At 38.6% G+C, this 16,174-nt stretch overlaps 1 protein-coding gene across 4 annotated transcripts in view; it reads right to left on the reverse strand.

Annotated features, from left to right (window-relative positions):
• Positions 1-71: 71 nt before the first annotated feature.
• LOC135072602 (phosphoinositide 3-kinase adapter protein 1) overlaps positions 72-16,174 on the reverse strand; it is a 33,125-nt gene continuing 17,022 nt past the window's right edge. For 2 of the 4 annotated variants that reach the window (XM_063966591.1, XM_063966589.1), the window contains exons 2-15: positions 15,430-15,733; positions 15,065-15,312; positions 8,675-8,792; positions 8,009-8,235; positions 7,510-7,676; positions 5,858-6,002; positions 4,577-4,728; positions 4,158-4,290; positions 3,658-3,848; positions 2,712-3,549; positions 2,559-2,627; positions 2,374-2,471; positions 1,815-1,957; positions 72-1,182 (exon numbers count right to left, since the gene is read on the reverse strand). In XM_063966591.1, the coding sequence (XP_063822661.1) occupies positions 981-1,182; positions 1,815-1,957; positions 2,374-2,471; positions 2,559-2,627; positions 2,712-3,549; positions 3,658-3,848; positions 4,158-4,290; positions 4,577-4,728; positions 5,858-6,002; positions 7,510-7,676; positions 8,009-8,235; positions 8,675-8,792; positions 15,065-15,312; positions 15,430-15,733 (3,035 nt within the window). In that variant the 3' untranslated portion in view covers positions 72-980. Of the gene's footprint in view, positions 1,183-1,814; positions 1,958-2,373; positions 2,472-2,558; positions 2,628-2,711; positions 3,550-3,657; positions 3,849-4,157; positions 4,291-4,576; positions 4,729-5,857; positions 6,003-7,509; positions 7,677-8,008; positions 8,236-8,674; positions 8,793-14,089; positions 14,283-15,064; positions 15,313-15,429; positions 15,734-15,827; positions 15,865-16,174 lie in introns of those variants that run through there. The other 2 variants (XM_063966590.1, XM_063966592.1) reach the window with 2 other exon arrangements.

Genomic DNA, 16,174 nt, shown 5'->3' on the forward strand with positions numbered 1-16,174 from the left:
AGTGGATCATTTAAAAGTAAAACAACAATAGAACGAAAGGTAGGTAGATGCCAAATGATTGAACTCGTAAGATTTTTGTATTTATCATTTATTTGGTATTATGTACGTACATATAAATGCATTTTTGGGACACGTTAATAAAAAATATTTGAAAAGAACATGGTCTTGACATTTTCTTAACCTTAGCTCTGTGGCTAAACTTAAATGTATAAATTTAAACTAAGGGTATATTTTGTACTATTGTAAATTAAATACGTATAATGGTATGCAATTACGATTAATAATAATAAATAAAAAATTAAAATGAATTGCTTACTATTTACAAAATATTTACAACAAATGATTTCAGTCTTCGTTGTTATCCATGAACAAAAGCTCTTTATTCTTAACAGTGATTCTGGCGAAACGGCATAACTCAATGTCTTTATGATAATATCATTAGCATTATCATTTACTTGCTTTTTAATTTTGTTCGTTTGCTTGTGTTTTTGAAGCATTAAAAATGTATATTCGCATAAAAAATTATACTAGCAATCAATAGATAATTTTACTTTTATGCTCAAAATTCCTATTAATGTAAATTCGCATGCGAATTCATATTCGAATGCTTCAAAGACATTAAGTCTTCATGTGGTGTACTGACAATTTAATGTCAAGCTTTTGTTTTGCCTTACTCTGTGTATTCCAATCATGCGAATTTTGTGATGTTTGATGACCGCCTTTACTTGAAACAAGAACAAGTGAAGTTCACACTAGGGAGCCTAGCAACTAGTTAGCAACACCGTTGTTCGTGGTGTTTTGACTAGTCTGGACTAGTAATGTGGTCGTATTTAGTCTGATGTATTCTAATAGTGATGATAATTTAACTATCTCAATGGTGCAGCAACTAGTTGCAGCTACGTAGTGTAGTTGATTTCTTCATGCACATGCTGCGGCTTGCGACTAGTTATGGGGCGATTGTCACGGCTCGCACGTGGGAGCTACGTGTGTGTGGCTGATATATTCATGTACATGTGCTGCGGCTCGCGACTAGTCGCGGCGCGGTCGTCGCAGCGACTAGTCGCGGGGCGGTCGCGCGAGAATGTCATGCGCAGGTGAGTCGCGCGCGCATCGGCCTCGCCGTCCAGTCGCTCGCGGGACGCGGACGCTTCGCGTTCCACTATCGTCGCCATGTGTTGGCCCCTGAATGAAAAAGAAATCGCTTAATTTTATTACAGAAAAATATTACTAGAAGTATAAAATCTAAAATAAGATACCTAGTATCCTAGCAGGTATACATTTTGTTTATGTTAAGTATAGTTTTTAACGTATGCATTCTTAGAGTAGGCGCAAACCGTTGATTTTTAGTTGGCCGATAGTTGTGCCCGATTTTAATTTGTATGAAGAATCAGCCAAATTGAATCGGCGTAGTGTGCGCACTCCCATACATGCCCATACTGATCAACTGCCCGACTAAACTATCGGCCGACGAAAAATCAACGGTGTGCGCCTACTTGTACCGCTTGCTTGCCATTTATTGATATCTAAATATGTACCTAATCCAGTTTTGCTTGCGCATGAGTGAAGGAAACGCCGCTCTACTGCTCTATAAGCTTTAGCAGTTTTGCTCCTAATATCATCTAACACTAACAAAATGCCTGGCTTCAAAACTAATAAGTCAATCGAGCTTTGCAACTTAGAACGTATTTTGCTTTTTTTTCGTAATAATTATTTCCTCATTTGATTTTGAATCATAACTCGAATGAATAAAGCCCAAAACCAATTGAGTTAATCATCACTATGTTATCTGTTCTATAGCTTTCCAGGATACCGACCTCGTGTCATGCTTGCTAGGGTGTCCAAAGGTGGTGAACTGTGGGCAGCCGTTGAGAGGGCGTGGCGGTGGCGGGATGAGATAGTCGTCCATTCTGCTGTCTCCCTCACACGCGGAGTGCATGGTCAATGTGCTGGATGATATCTGGAATGGGAAGTTGTGAGTAAATTATTTTTTATTTCAAAGTAGTGTGGAGTTGGACGCGAACAGTCGTCATGACCCCAATAGGTTTAGACCTGTGTTAGTTGGTTATGGTTGGGTAATGGGTATGGTATGGTTAGTTAAGCGTTAGCGCTTAACTCAGTTCCTGAGGTATGGGAGCGGCACGGGAGGGGTAGACATTGAAATATTATGATGTGACAGGGCATACAAATCTGAAGTCTCGCTGACGTTAGACCGTCACAAAATCACCCTCCCGTGCCGCTCCCTTCAGGTACTGACTGAGTTAGCGCTAGACTTGTATTAAAGGAAGTAGAAAATCTGTTCAAAATATTATGTGGCAAATCTGCTCCTCTACTGCTTTAAATATATTTATTTATTATTATTAAATGATAACTTACAATAGACCTCGCTTTGTCTTCCATCTCTGACTGAACGCTGTTCGTCTCGGCCACGCTGCCGCCGCTGACTGTACTCAGCCGTCCAGAGGATGACGAACCTAAAAACAATATTACATTTAATTTCCTCTTCGATAATCGTTTAAATAATGTACTTTGTGTAAATAGCATTAAAAATTGAAACGTACTGTCACTCATGCTGCTATTTGGCCTCGTGTTTCCATTGCGTTTTTCTATTCCTCCGTTGCTATCATGGTCTGAAAAAGAAAAGTATTATTTATTACAAATGTTAACCTACCAAAAGGCATGTGAACTCTGGAAAGTGTTGACTAGAAACTTACTTTTATTTTTGCTCTTCGAGAACATTTTTTTTACCCTCTCAAATGGAGTAGGCCTCTTCAAGTTATCTTTGATCTTCTGTTGTATTTTGTCGTATTCTTCTCTCATTTTATTCAGTTGCTCCTGTTTCTCCTTTAGTGACTGTTGGGTCTCATTCCGATTGCGCCACTCCATCACTAACTTTTCCACTTCAGATATACTGAACACGTTATTTTTGAAATCGTTGATTATTTCTGCTAGCTCCTCCTGCCCAGTCAGAGGGCAGCTCTCTTTCCCCGATTTGACGCTGCCACTGTTGCGGATGTCTTTGGCATTCAAATTGATTTGGCTTATATCACTAGTGGGAGTATCAATATTAAAAGTCTTGGATTCTTCGGTGGGTGAATACAGAAATATATCGGACTGCTGAGGCATCAATCGAGAGCTGTTGGCGTACAGGTTATTCGGTCGGAATTTGGGACTTTCTACCTTGATGTTAGAAGGTTGAACTAGATAGTCGTGTTCGATAGCTTGCTGTATTCTGTCCATGGTGTTGTCGTGGAAAGGCATCTCGTTTTGGTAAAACTGTTCCTTTACTTTGGGTAACTTGAGGCTCGGTCGTTTTTTCTCTTCTTTCGCCGGTTCCGACGTTTGTTCTAAGTTTTGCGTGCAGGCCTCGCTGAAAGGATCACTGTTTGGTTCCGTGCCATTTTGCACTGCTTCTTGACACGGGGCGTCGACAGTGTCGGAAGACTCCACAATGCGTAATTCCTCATTCTGTTTCCCTTCGTCCTGATTTTCTTTGTCGTTGTCGGACATATTTTTCAAGTAATAATACATGTTGGAGAATTCGTTTATTTTCTGCAAAAAAATAAGAAGTTAGCCTTAGATATTTTACTCGACGAAAAACAATAACATTTTGACGAGCTGTGTTTGGATACTTCGTTGCTTTAGTTAGAGGATACTTACAAGATGGTCGGACAGAACATCAGCGAGGCGGTAGTGCTTGTGGTCTCTGGCCAGGTCGGCGGGGGTGCGGTGACGCACGTTCCTCAGAGCGACGGCGCCGCCCCCTCCCGGGCACTCCAGTAACTGCCAGCAGACGCGTTCCAGCCCGAAGCGGGCGGCCCAATGGAGTAATGTAGGGTATTCTTCTCCACCTGATATATAAATGAATTTTATTCAGTGTGTTCAGAAATAATGCAACTATCTGCTTTGACAAATAATGTAGGCTCTACCAAGCATTTTAGGCCAATTGCCATTGGATAGTGTTTTCTTGTGCAAATGTTAACTAACTCCCTCAATTCCAAAGCATTAATATGAAGCGTAGGTAATCATCACTATAAGCAAAAGTTAGAGGCGGTAACAATTTTGCGCTAAATAGATAGAGGTTTTCAATTAATTACGGTAAAATTAAAATATTACATTTTTGGAATAACTTTCATTCGGGTGATAGAGTTGATTCTTACTTGAAACATCAGCTTTCGGGTTGAACTGCTCGTTGGAGGACAGTAGGTTGAAGTGCGGTGGTATGTTCTTCTGGAAAGCGTTCAACATCCAACTGTCCAGCTGTTCCTTACTGGTGGTCTTGAAGCCGAGGGTCTGTGAAAGGCATAACCATTAAAAACTTATCTATCATGTAGGTAGTCATTATCTTTGTAATGTCATTCACTCATCGTTAAAGGACCTACATTAAAATTAAAGGACTGTAAAATGAAGATAACGTTTTAAGATCGGGAAGTCCCGAGAACCAAGACAACGGTACGGACTTTCCATATGATCTTATTTTAGTATTTTATCATAGGTCATTGCATATTCGCACTGTTGATAACAGCAACCCTATAATGTGACGTTTTTACCACTAAAGGTCATATTCCTTTGTTTATACCTGGCACATAAACTCCAAAGGGTGATCAGACGCTCGAAGCAGTTGGTCCAGCTCGCGGAGCCGGCTCTCGCACTTGATCTGCCTCCTGCCAAGCGACTGACCATTCTTGCTTACACGCACCCACACCAGCATCGACACTTCCAAGCAGGAGTCTATGGGAAACAATAAAATACCATTCAAATTGCAAAATTCGCACCTATGTATAACATCAACAAAGCATATTGAAGTAACACGCGTTTCAAAGCATTATGAAGATACGGAGAAGGCGTATATGTATAGCTCTTGTTAAATATTGTTCTCTTTATTACTAAAATAATTTAAGTCAGTTTGACATTGCGGTCCACACTTGGAAAGTCTTGACGGGAAATAACAATACCAATACCATTCGACATACAATTTCATTTTTAATAGATACTCGTACATAGATACTACGCGCACGGTTCCAATAATCAGGCGTTGATTAATCTACGTTAATACTTATAAATACAAATCCCTATACTAATCGCTCGTATTGAACAATAGCATGTATTGTTCAATAAATAAATAAAAATCCAAATTATTTTTAGTTAGGTCATTATTGAGACCTAAATCCTGCTCTAGCCTCGACATTGTACTCCAGTTTAATTAACATCCAATTAGTTGCAGCGATAGGAACCTGCATTCAGTACGCATGCTCGTAACGTCATCGATTATAAACTCCGGTCTAGATACAATTATTACTATGCACTGAAAGGTCACTGAAAGTAGGACAAAGCTAGCTGTGTTAACCCTAGGGTTTTGCTGTAAATGCGAAAGAGGCACTTGGAAAGTTCTGCAGCAAATCCAATTGTCTATAATGAGCAAAGCGTTCCGTAATAACTGTTTCAAATGAGGTAACTTCAACAAATTATCTAATATTGTTTCAAAAGAATGTAAGCTAAAATTTTACGATATCCCTAATATTATCTTGTAGTTAGTTAGCGTTATCGTAGCACGTTCCGTGACTTTCGTCTGTCTTAGTTGCCGACTCTCGAACAGTATTCCTTTGACCTGATGACGTCAAGCATATTTGGTGCTCATCATATATCAGCGGTTAATGTTTGTACTTTGTACATATTTTGTAGTTTTACGATGCATCTGAGACTGTTTTCCAACAAACACTAGTTTGTTGATGTTGTAATCAATACTCCCACGCTCCAAAAGTAGAACAGTAGGTATTTTTATTTCCAAGCCAACTCGGAATGGAAAAATACAAAGGGCTTCTTGATCTTCGGACTTTTTGTTAGCGGATTAGGAACTTACCGGGAATATCAAATTGCAAAGTATATGGATTCCTCTTCTTGAATGTCGGTATTTGAATGACCTCGCCTTTTTTGTCCACCATTATCTTAATGCTGTCTTCCTCTCTAATGGGGTCATTTAGGAGCGCTATCACCCGACTCTGGCCCTGAATAAAAATAAGACAGTTTGTTATTAAGTAATTTGTATGTAATTCTTTGTGTCGATGTAATTTTGACATTTTTGGAGATAATTTTAGCAACAACTTGAATAATTAACTTTCGACGTTGATAATAAAGTCTCTTCATTTAAGGCAAGACAGATGACATTCGATAAAAAGGCCTTGGCGGTCGTATTTACTTTGATGGATTGTTTTATATTGCTGTAATAAAACAAGTGATGGTTCACGGGCGTTAACTGCCAATACCTCTTATCTTTTACATCCTTTTCATGACACCTGAAAGTCAATGCTCAGTAAAGTAAGCCTAAGTTCAACTATAGGTACTATCACAGAATACATAATAGTAGCAACAGAAATTGCACTCCTTTGTGTAGGATCAGATGCCGGCATTTTAACGGTAATAATAATAATGCAAAATATCCAACGCACATGGTGCATTCGAAATCGCACCTTACTACTACGCTCACAAGAGCGCTATTTTTTTGTGTTCAGAATTGATCTACCTCACAGCTCAAGCGTCAGGGTTGTATAAGCAAAGTAAAATAAATAAAAACTTAATTTTAAGAAGCATTTATTGTATTTACGATTGGTAAATTTTAATCTAGTGGTGTTTGTATAATCGTACCATCTCTAAAGTACCTATTAATAAACTTCAGTGTTGCGATAATTCGAAATTGGACAAACAGTTTTAAAAGGTGTAGTGTCGGAAAATAGACACGGTAAAGTAAAAGTTAATATTTTTATTAGGTAAAATATTTTTTTTGCTACAGTTTTTTTGTCATAAGTATTTCAAAATTATTCAAAAAGTGTAGTTTTTTTAATTATTTAAATCACTACAGTTAATTATTATTTCTAAATATTACGATTTCCATTAAAGAAGAATAACAGTGCTGTTGGAACAATAAACCTTGATTGCAACGATGATCGACCGAGCGTGTATACAGGGTGTTAGGTAAATGGGTATATGAGCCGACACTAGCCCATGTTAACATGGTCATATAAATGGTATGGTGAAGTCAGAAAATTGATATCTTAATTTTAATTATTTTAATTTTCATACAAATCGGATTTTATAAAAAATATTTTGTATGAAAATTAAAAAAAATAAAATTATAATATCAAATTTCTGACTTCACCATACCATTTATATGCCCATGTTAACATGGGCTAGTGTCGGCTCATATACCCATTTACCTAACACCCTGTAGAAATACGCGTGTGCTCACAGGCGCGTCACGGCGCGTGGCGGTCCTGACTGATTTGCAACTTGAAGTTGTCGCGCGCTGTAGGTAATTATCTCGGCCGGCATAGGCGAGTGACGGAGGCCTGGTACTATGGGGTTTTTTGACCAGTGGAATCTTTACACTTTTTTGAACTTCTAACATTGTTTAATCCCTAGTAATCAAGGTGTATTTTTGTCTCTACTATAAGCTGAAAAAGGTCTTTTTCGGTAACTGTTAAGTGGGTTAGTTAACTAAATAGCTGAATTCCTTACAATTTTAACTTTCTTGGGCACTATAGAGAAGCTCGTTCTATCCGTGGCGGTGTCCTTGCAGTCCTTTGTCCGGAGAATGCCCACTGCAGCAGTCAAGAAAGTGTCCACGAATGACGTATCCTTCTCTCGGACGCTCATCATCTGCCACTGGTCGATGGTGGGGTAATCTGGGCACAAACAATTAGATAATAAATAAAATATGAAAGTATTACTTAGGTAAAACATGTAAGTGCATAACTGCATTTTATTGTTAAATGTTTGAACTCAGTAGACTTTTTATGATAACTGATAGAAAAAAAAAACAATCACTCCGCATTTTGAGACCTTCCAAGCGCTATCCACGCCACCGGTTTTATTTGTGATAAGAGCTAGATCCAAAGGTCCCAACAATCCTTAAATAGAGCTCACATCAATTTGAACTTTATGCCGTGAAGATACGGTTGAAAACCAATAACTTTTTTGAGCCCGGTTAAGGGTTATTTATTGCTTCTCAACTAACCTTCGCAGTGGTTAGCGACGATATGATTCTTCTCGACTCCCAACAGCATCACCAGCACTTTGTCTGCCTTGAACGGCCCATCCGAGCTGGTTTCCTTCTTCAAGTCCGTTAGTTTCAGCGCCAAGTTGGGGCACAGGATTACAATCTGTAGTTGTGCCTTTGCTAGCTTTTCCAGCTTCTCTTGTGAATCGCAGGCCATCAGTTCCTCTGCTGTGATTGGTGTTACCCTAAAATAATTCCATATTAAAGCGAATGGGTTTAAAGAGATATTTTTTGGTTTAAATATAAACCCTACTGATTGTAATTTGCCATAAAATTTTATTACCATAGAAAAACTATTTCGGAGAATATAATGTCATAGAAGATGAAAGTATAGCCCGTGAAAGCATTAGCAATGATTTCATTCAGTGTTTATTACTGGACGATTGCCAACTTCAATCTCGTTTCACTGAATGGCTATTGTAAGCTTTTCAGACTCCAAATGCTGTTATAATTTATTGGCAAAATAATTCATCTAAGATCACAAAACAACTGTTTGCTGTGTGTAGTTTTGTCTTTTTTTTAGTTGTGTTTTGTTTTATGTATTGACACTGAAGAGGTGTTAATTGAAAAATCAATCATAACAAGATGATTATGAGTTTTTAAAGAATATAATGGCCCCATTACCTATAATGATGTCTCGCTCGCTGCGACATGATTTTGTCAAAGCTCGCCACTAAGTACTCTGACCATAGCGCGCTCTCTGGGGAGGCAGAACTCCAAAGTATTGATATATCTTCCATTTCTGAAACAAAGATCAAGGTTAAGAAACATTGACAAACGTACCAAACGTAACCTTTTACCTTCAATTAAAAATGTTTCATTAATAAAAAGCTCACGGTATTTTTAAGTCTTAATACAATTTTAATACGAGTATAGTAAGTCAATATTCGACGAAGTAATTTATAATTAAGTAAGTACATTGTGTTTCAATAACGACATAACAAAACATGGGAAATGTCAACACACATTTAGATAACAGAAGTAAACAATGATTATTACAGACTACATATTTTATCAAACTTTCTAACATTAGAACAAACATGCTTATAAAACCACATTATAAAATTATGTTGTAAACTTCCAAGTATTAAATTCCAAGTCACGTCAATCAGAGAACATAGCCGAATTGATATAATCCGATTCTGAAAGGATGTGTTGTGAAGGGAGAATCAAGGCATGAACGATGTCGTTCACTTGATATTGGATAGGGTCATTGGCTGGGCCGAAGTGCACAGGACTTGCGCAAACGCAACTCTACAAATATTTTAAATTAAAATTTGTTAAAAAAATACAATTTCTATATAATATTCTTGTCCTACTTGTACCTACAATAATAAAAAGAAACAGCTATCCACTTCAACTGGCATCCCTTTATGCTTTTACTTATTGGAGAAGCACTCGAAGTCAATTAAAGTAATAGTGGGCAATGAGTAACAAGTGCAATGTGTTTAAAATTAGACACGAAAGGAATTTGCGTTATGTAGAGTAGCAGGGTAGGTAGGTAAGATCCATTCCTTAAATAAATAAAAGCTCTCGCTTTCATGGTAAAAGCTTAACGTTGTCCCAAAAACACACTTCCATATATTCCCTTCACAGCTCGAAGGAATAAAAACATACGCAGGCCGTTAATTTTTTATTGCAGCCACGCTGCGCACACGCATCGGCTGCTTACAAAATATGCTATGCACCGCGCGCGCCGGAAACTCATACGGATTTATACTTACCCACCTCTGCCGCCAAATGAAGACCCGACTAAATGTAATATCCGTTTCCTAAATAGACAAACGTCTATGGCGTCGCCCGGAATAACTATGCCCGATTAGATGCAAGCGGCGCGGGCGCAACTTGAATACGGGGCTAAATTGTTGTTATGTGCAGTTATTGTGTCAGTTTACAGAGTTATGGCGGGAAGCGATTCGTTAGTGATGGCAAAATTTTACTACCACTTTTATTTCTGTCACTTAATTTACAAGTAACGAAGCAAATAAACGCGCCAATTGAATTTTATTTTAATGATTCCGGTCTTGGAATTTCCATTAAAATAATATGTTTCTGTAACTGTAAATTCTTTGAATCATACTAAAACTATGCTTCTATGTTATGTTTTATTAATGTTGTTTCAAGAAGTCTTATTTATCCAGAGTAAAAGGAATAATTGCTTTTGTAGGCGATAAAACGCTATGATCTTAGTTATGGCATATTCAATAAAGTTAATAAAACATTAGATGTTAGCTTAACAACTGGCTATATAGGTGCATCTGTTAATAAAAACATGCCTGCTATAGTCGGCTTAGTTAAATGTCAGATGCTCCAAGGAGGGTAGGAGGTAAACCTGAGCTGTCTGGTCCCCCGTAACGAGATACACTTGAACTATTTTTAACAGACGGATCAATGATTTACGTTGCGCAAACCTCTTCCGCTCGTAGACTGTAATATTTTTAGGCAATAACTATGCAGCCGTTCTTTTTTGTATGGAACAACGCGTAACTATAATCTATCTATCTATCTTCTATATAAATAAAAATGAATTGATGTTCGTTAGTCTGATTAAAACTCGAGAACGGCTGGGCCGATTGAGCTGATTTTGGTTTTAAAATGTTTGTCGTAGTCCAGGGTAGGTCTAAACGGTGAGCAAATACGCGCGCGATATTGTTTTTCTGTGACAAACAAAATTCCACGCGGGCGAAGCCGCGGGCGGAAAGCTAGTAATACATATTGTTATGAAGATTACTATTCATAATCTATGAATTCTCAGAAAAGTTGATACGAGATGTCTAATATATCATCATGTTTCTGCATATCCGCAATAATCAGTGTACTAACATACCTTGTATAGGTAAGAAGGTAACTCGGTCAGACATCACAATAAACTTAACACTGCGGCACCTTATAAAGTTGTAAAAGATGTCATTTCGCAAACAAAAATGTATAGTCGGATGTGCTGTAAATGATCCTATAGGCACCAATGCGAAGGGTTTGGGGTGAGCCAGTCGATGTGTTTCACCGCGTTAGTTCTCGCTCGAACGGGTGCGCTTTGAAGTGGGTGAAATACTGCAGTCTCTATAAAGAGTAAAGACTCACTTTGACTAGTCCCTGTAGCTTTTTGATCTGGCCCGGGAAACGATTGTTTGTGGTTCTAACCATTACAAAAATGGGTTAAAGGGAATCAGTACTTTTCTGAACGAACGTTTCGCCACTTTTTCACAATGCAATGATGCAGCGAAGGTGAAACAAAGTTCATCCCTAAAAATAAAATTTTCAATATGGCACATTCAAGGTTATGGATCTTCACATCATCGACCATTTGGTACATAAAAATATAAGTATTCCTATCGTTATCATAAACCTTTAGAGAATAAGTTTTAATTTATGTAGGTACCCACATTTCAGCATTATTATGTCCCCAAGGTCCATCAATAAGATTAAATCGTTATAAAATCGGCAAACATCCTGTTATTATTATGTTGGCAGATGATCGGATATCCAACGATATCTGATAAGCTTCAAGATGCAAAAATCGATGAATCAACACTTTCTTCGATTTCGATCCTAAAGACTTCGTTGTTTAAACAGATGGTTCATACAAATTCTAACCCACGGTGAGTAATTTTAAAGAAATACAACTCTACGTCGTAAATAGGTCATGTCCAACAGGCAATATGCTCCTGTTAAGATTCTTGGAATTATTTAAACAAATGAACCGACCAATCTATGCCGTGATTTATTTCACTATAACTTCGCAGTTTCTGTAGTGAGAGCATTGTAAGAATGTCTCCATATTCTGCCAGTTTATTGAATGACTTGCGAAGTTGCGATTGAGTGTAATAAAATTCCAATTGGCTAATTTGAATGAATGAACAAATGTTTATTTAGCTCTATAAAATATTGTCATTAATCACAATTGTAAATTTGTTTAAACAAGCGGAATCCAAGTGTTGCTATAAGTTAGCAAATACTCTACATTGTAAATTGCTCGCTAGTAATGAAAATTATGTTAATTAAAATCTGAAAACTGTAAAATAAAAAAAAACTTTAATGCTAAGATTTGTGATTGACGTGAACCAGACATTGATTCAATTCCAACAACGACCCACAACAACCGAGAGTAGGCAAACAAAATCATGACTAACATTATGAAGTTTCCCGCGAATCTGCCGCCCGTCGCGAACGCATGATTCACATATTAAAATAAACATCTTTTTCTTTTTCCCAGCCTTCTGTCGGATCACTGATAATAAATTATTAGATGGCATCAATTCCATTTTTATGCTCACAGAGACTAATTAAATGAAATGAAGCGGTACCCTCGATGTACAAACATGACGCATTTGTTATGATTCGAACACAAAATATGACACATAATATTTCACTCGATGCAATAAAACACACTTGTTGTATTTAAATAAAAAGGAGGCAACCTTCTTACCTAATTAAAAAACAATATAAGTGCAGTCTACGGGTTGCTACGAACGCTACGAAACTCTGTAGTTAGCTCCTATTTATAGGTAACGTAACTTGCGTTACACAACTTTTGGCGAGCTTTTGATTAAAAAGACCCCTCTGAAACATAACTTATGCCGCAGCTTTTGGCAAATTTTCTTTGACACAAAATTAGCCTTGATTGTGGTCAGCCCTCTGTCGCCGGCTCTCGGCGTCTCTGCGATAACATTCCGATAGTCAACAAACAAAGTTGTAATTCAACACTTATCTGATATCGCGACAACTGCTCGTTAACTTTGACAATAGAACACGACTTAGAACATCGACAGTTCTACCATTCAATTTCCAACCATATTAACATAACAACTCGACATAAAGCTCCTGTGCGCGCTAACGACGCGATAAGAAACACATAATTTACATTTAAATTAATTATTTCATTTGAAGAAATAATAATGTCTCCACGGAAGGCGCCTATGTTAAAGAGGGCAAAGTGAGGTATTTCCATTATAGCCTGTTATGTTTTCTTTTTTGTTGTTCAGCTTACGAGTAAGGCAAATAGTAATCGTGCGCATTATCACTCCAACAAGCGCACATAAACGGTTATACTACTTCCATTAAGTAGACCTTCCGGCTTTGTGCCAATTTCTAAATGGACGCTTCCTGAACGTTAATGTACTAAGTGAAACTTTCAGAAGCCAACAAGGGCTAAAATCTCATAGTAGTAGTCCATTCCAGAAATTTCACAAAGTTGTGTGTGTGGCGCGGATGCCATAAACTTCACCATTGTGACAATGTAAATGTGCTAGCTAAATACCCGATCTGTCGGAGCGATTTTGCTCAGAGAACACAAGAACACTAGGCGTTTACACATTTATATTCTCGATGCGAGTACATTACGGGAGTCACTTCGATGCATGTAAATTAAGCTATGTTTATTCAGCCATACGCGTCGCCCTGCATAAATAATGCGCGCTGCGCATACAATGTGAACGTATCCAAACTTTTGGGCTTTCAACCCTGCCTCTTGAAGCATAAGGAGGAAGGTCCTCTGATCACCAATATGTAAACGGTAAAAATAATTTGGTAATGAAGTACCTACGGTGTCTCTTTGACATTGATTTTGGACGGGTTTGGACATCTTCGAATTACAAAGTGTGACGTTGGTCCTCGATGCTGGACTCGACATAGCGAAGGACACTTGTAGAAGAACTGCCTCCTAATTACATGTGTTGAGGAGTTACTCATTACATTTTATAGAGATAGCGGGCGTTATTTCCAACTTAAGTTAATGACCCAATAATTATAAATACACCGTTAAATCCAAACAGTAATGTAACGAGTATCGATAGTGTCATTAGTAAAAAAACAAAGGGCTACCAAGATAACCTTCGACTTTCCTCGAATATGGTAAAGTTTTAAAATATTTTCGATAAGAATTACGAGTATAATGAAAACAACTTTGTTGTTACCCTATATTGTCAAAGTTAAATTAGTAACGGAATATTGAGAAATGATTAATGAAACTTTGTAATAAATTAAATTAGTAATTAAAAAATTGCACGATAGAATCTTCATCAGATATATAATTAAACTCACTCATATCGGTGGTTTCTTGTCCTTTGTTCTCCATCGCGAAATTATGAAAGTCAAGTTATCACTCGCGAATTCAGCCGTCCAACATTGCACTGAAAGGAGGCGAGCACTAGAAAGCGTACTAAATGTAGCGAGCGCCCTGAGAGCTGTGGCGGGGTCCGAGCAGGCAGCGCCGGCGCGCAGGACTACTCGCGTCGGTCGGGCGGCGCGAGCGCACGCACTTCGCATACTAAAATACCGTCGCGACAACGATAATCGCAACACATCGCCATCCCCGACGCCCAATCTCCGCAAACACATTTGGGCCCTCGTGTAAATATTCCTGAGGCGTTATCGAACGCCAAATATAAAGCTGTAAACACTAAACACGTCCGATTGTATTCTGACCCTGTCCTGTAGCCAGGCGAGATACTAATCGGCAACAATACGGTTTTCGAAATCTGATAAGCTGGAGATCTGTTAACTTAGGTGGTACCCACTGATATAAAAACTTAATACTCTCTTTGATGCAAAAGCTTTGCTAGATAGTGAGTCGGTAATCTTGAATGAATTTTGATAAGACGTCGAAAAGTTCTCGCAACAAGATAACAATAAGCATTCGTATTTTATGTAACAAAGTAGTTAAGTGTTCTTGGAAATGTCAAATTAGTTGGGCTGAAATCAAAAGCGCCGCATTGCGTTCACATTTTGGTGCATCTGTATCAGATATCGGAGGTCAAAGAGTGATCAGTGCAACGCTCTTATATCTCCCAACGTCTCAATTGAGTTGTTTATGGTCGTTTATCTTATTGTTCACTTCCACATCTATATTATTACCTAATAATAGATTTTAGTGTCGTAGTTTCCTTTACGATAACTTCAGTTGTAAATCATATCATTGCTAAATCATTATCACAATCAAAACAAACCACACTATAACTCTAAATACTGACCCAATAATACAATAAAAATTTTTGATAAGTGAATATAAACACTTACCTTTAAAAGAAAAGTTCTTTGGTCGTCTTCTCTTGACTTCATCTTCGCGTTGTTGTGTGAACCTCGGAGGTGGCATCTTTGGCACCTCGCTGGGCACCGTGGTGACCTCACCAGCACCTGCGCCGCCTGTTGCGAGGTACCCTCCGACCGAGTGCCTCCTTCGACCTTGAAGAGGTATCGTATAGAACACCTCCTCACGTTCTTGAGGGCCGTCTGATGTGACAACCGTTGCGCTAATTTTGCCCTTCCTGCGAATAACATAAGAGCTATATTACCTGGTCATTACATACTCTTATTAGTTATACAATTTACGTGCATCAAGCAATCAAAATTAATGATATTTTAATTAATAATCTAATACTTACTTGATTCGCGGAGCAGTAAAAGTGTGTCTCATATCTCTAGGAGCACAGTCCCCAGGCCTCGGTTGTCCCTTTAAGAATGCTTCGGCTTGTTCCGGCTCCCTAGCCGATAGGGACCTCAGTAGAGCTCGGAACTCCTTTCTCCTCGGGCTCTCGGGTTCTCTCCTCCGTGGAGATCCCAAAGGACGTATGGAATCCGGCCAAACGCGGCTCGGAGCTGACCTCGAGTAGGGCTCCGAACTGGACGCAGGCGACGCTTCGCCGTCCGTGACATTTTTGTCCGGCAACGCGAAGTAAGAAGGATTATCTGAAACAAAAACCAATCTGTAGAAAACCAGACTATAAATAAGATTAATGGATTCGAACTACCGGTGCGGACTCGCAAGATAAATGATCGTTACCAAGAAGCATGGCTGCAGGGCGGCGTCGCACAGTGGGCACCGCGCGGCGACTGTGCCTTGCGGGAATTATTCAATAACGCCAATGAACTAACGGCTCTCCATTACGTCCAGTGCGGGCCGAGTGGAGCAACCTACTTTTGAAAGCCGGAAAATACGAATTGAAGGCAATCTTCTAGCCCGCCCTGCCTAGACCACTGTGTGAGATACGGACGGATGGTAGGCGGGCTACTAGTAAAACAAACGACGTGCGATGTCCCCAATCGCACAGTGATCTAAAGGAATGTGGGTACTTAAACACGTGTCGAGAATTCGCATTTAATTGCATGACTTAACATAAACAACTTCAA

Source organism: Ostrinia nubilalis, chromosome 6, assembly GCF_963855985.1.
Source record: "Ostrinia nubilalis chromosome 6, ilOstNubi1.1, whole genome shotgun sequence".
In the NCBI taxonomy this organism is placed as follows: domain Eukaryota; kingdom Metazoa; phylum Arthropoda; class Insecta; order Lepidoptera; family Crambidae; genus Ostrinia; species Ostrinia nubilalis.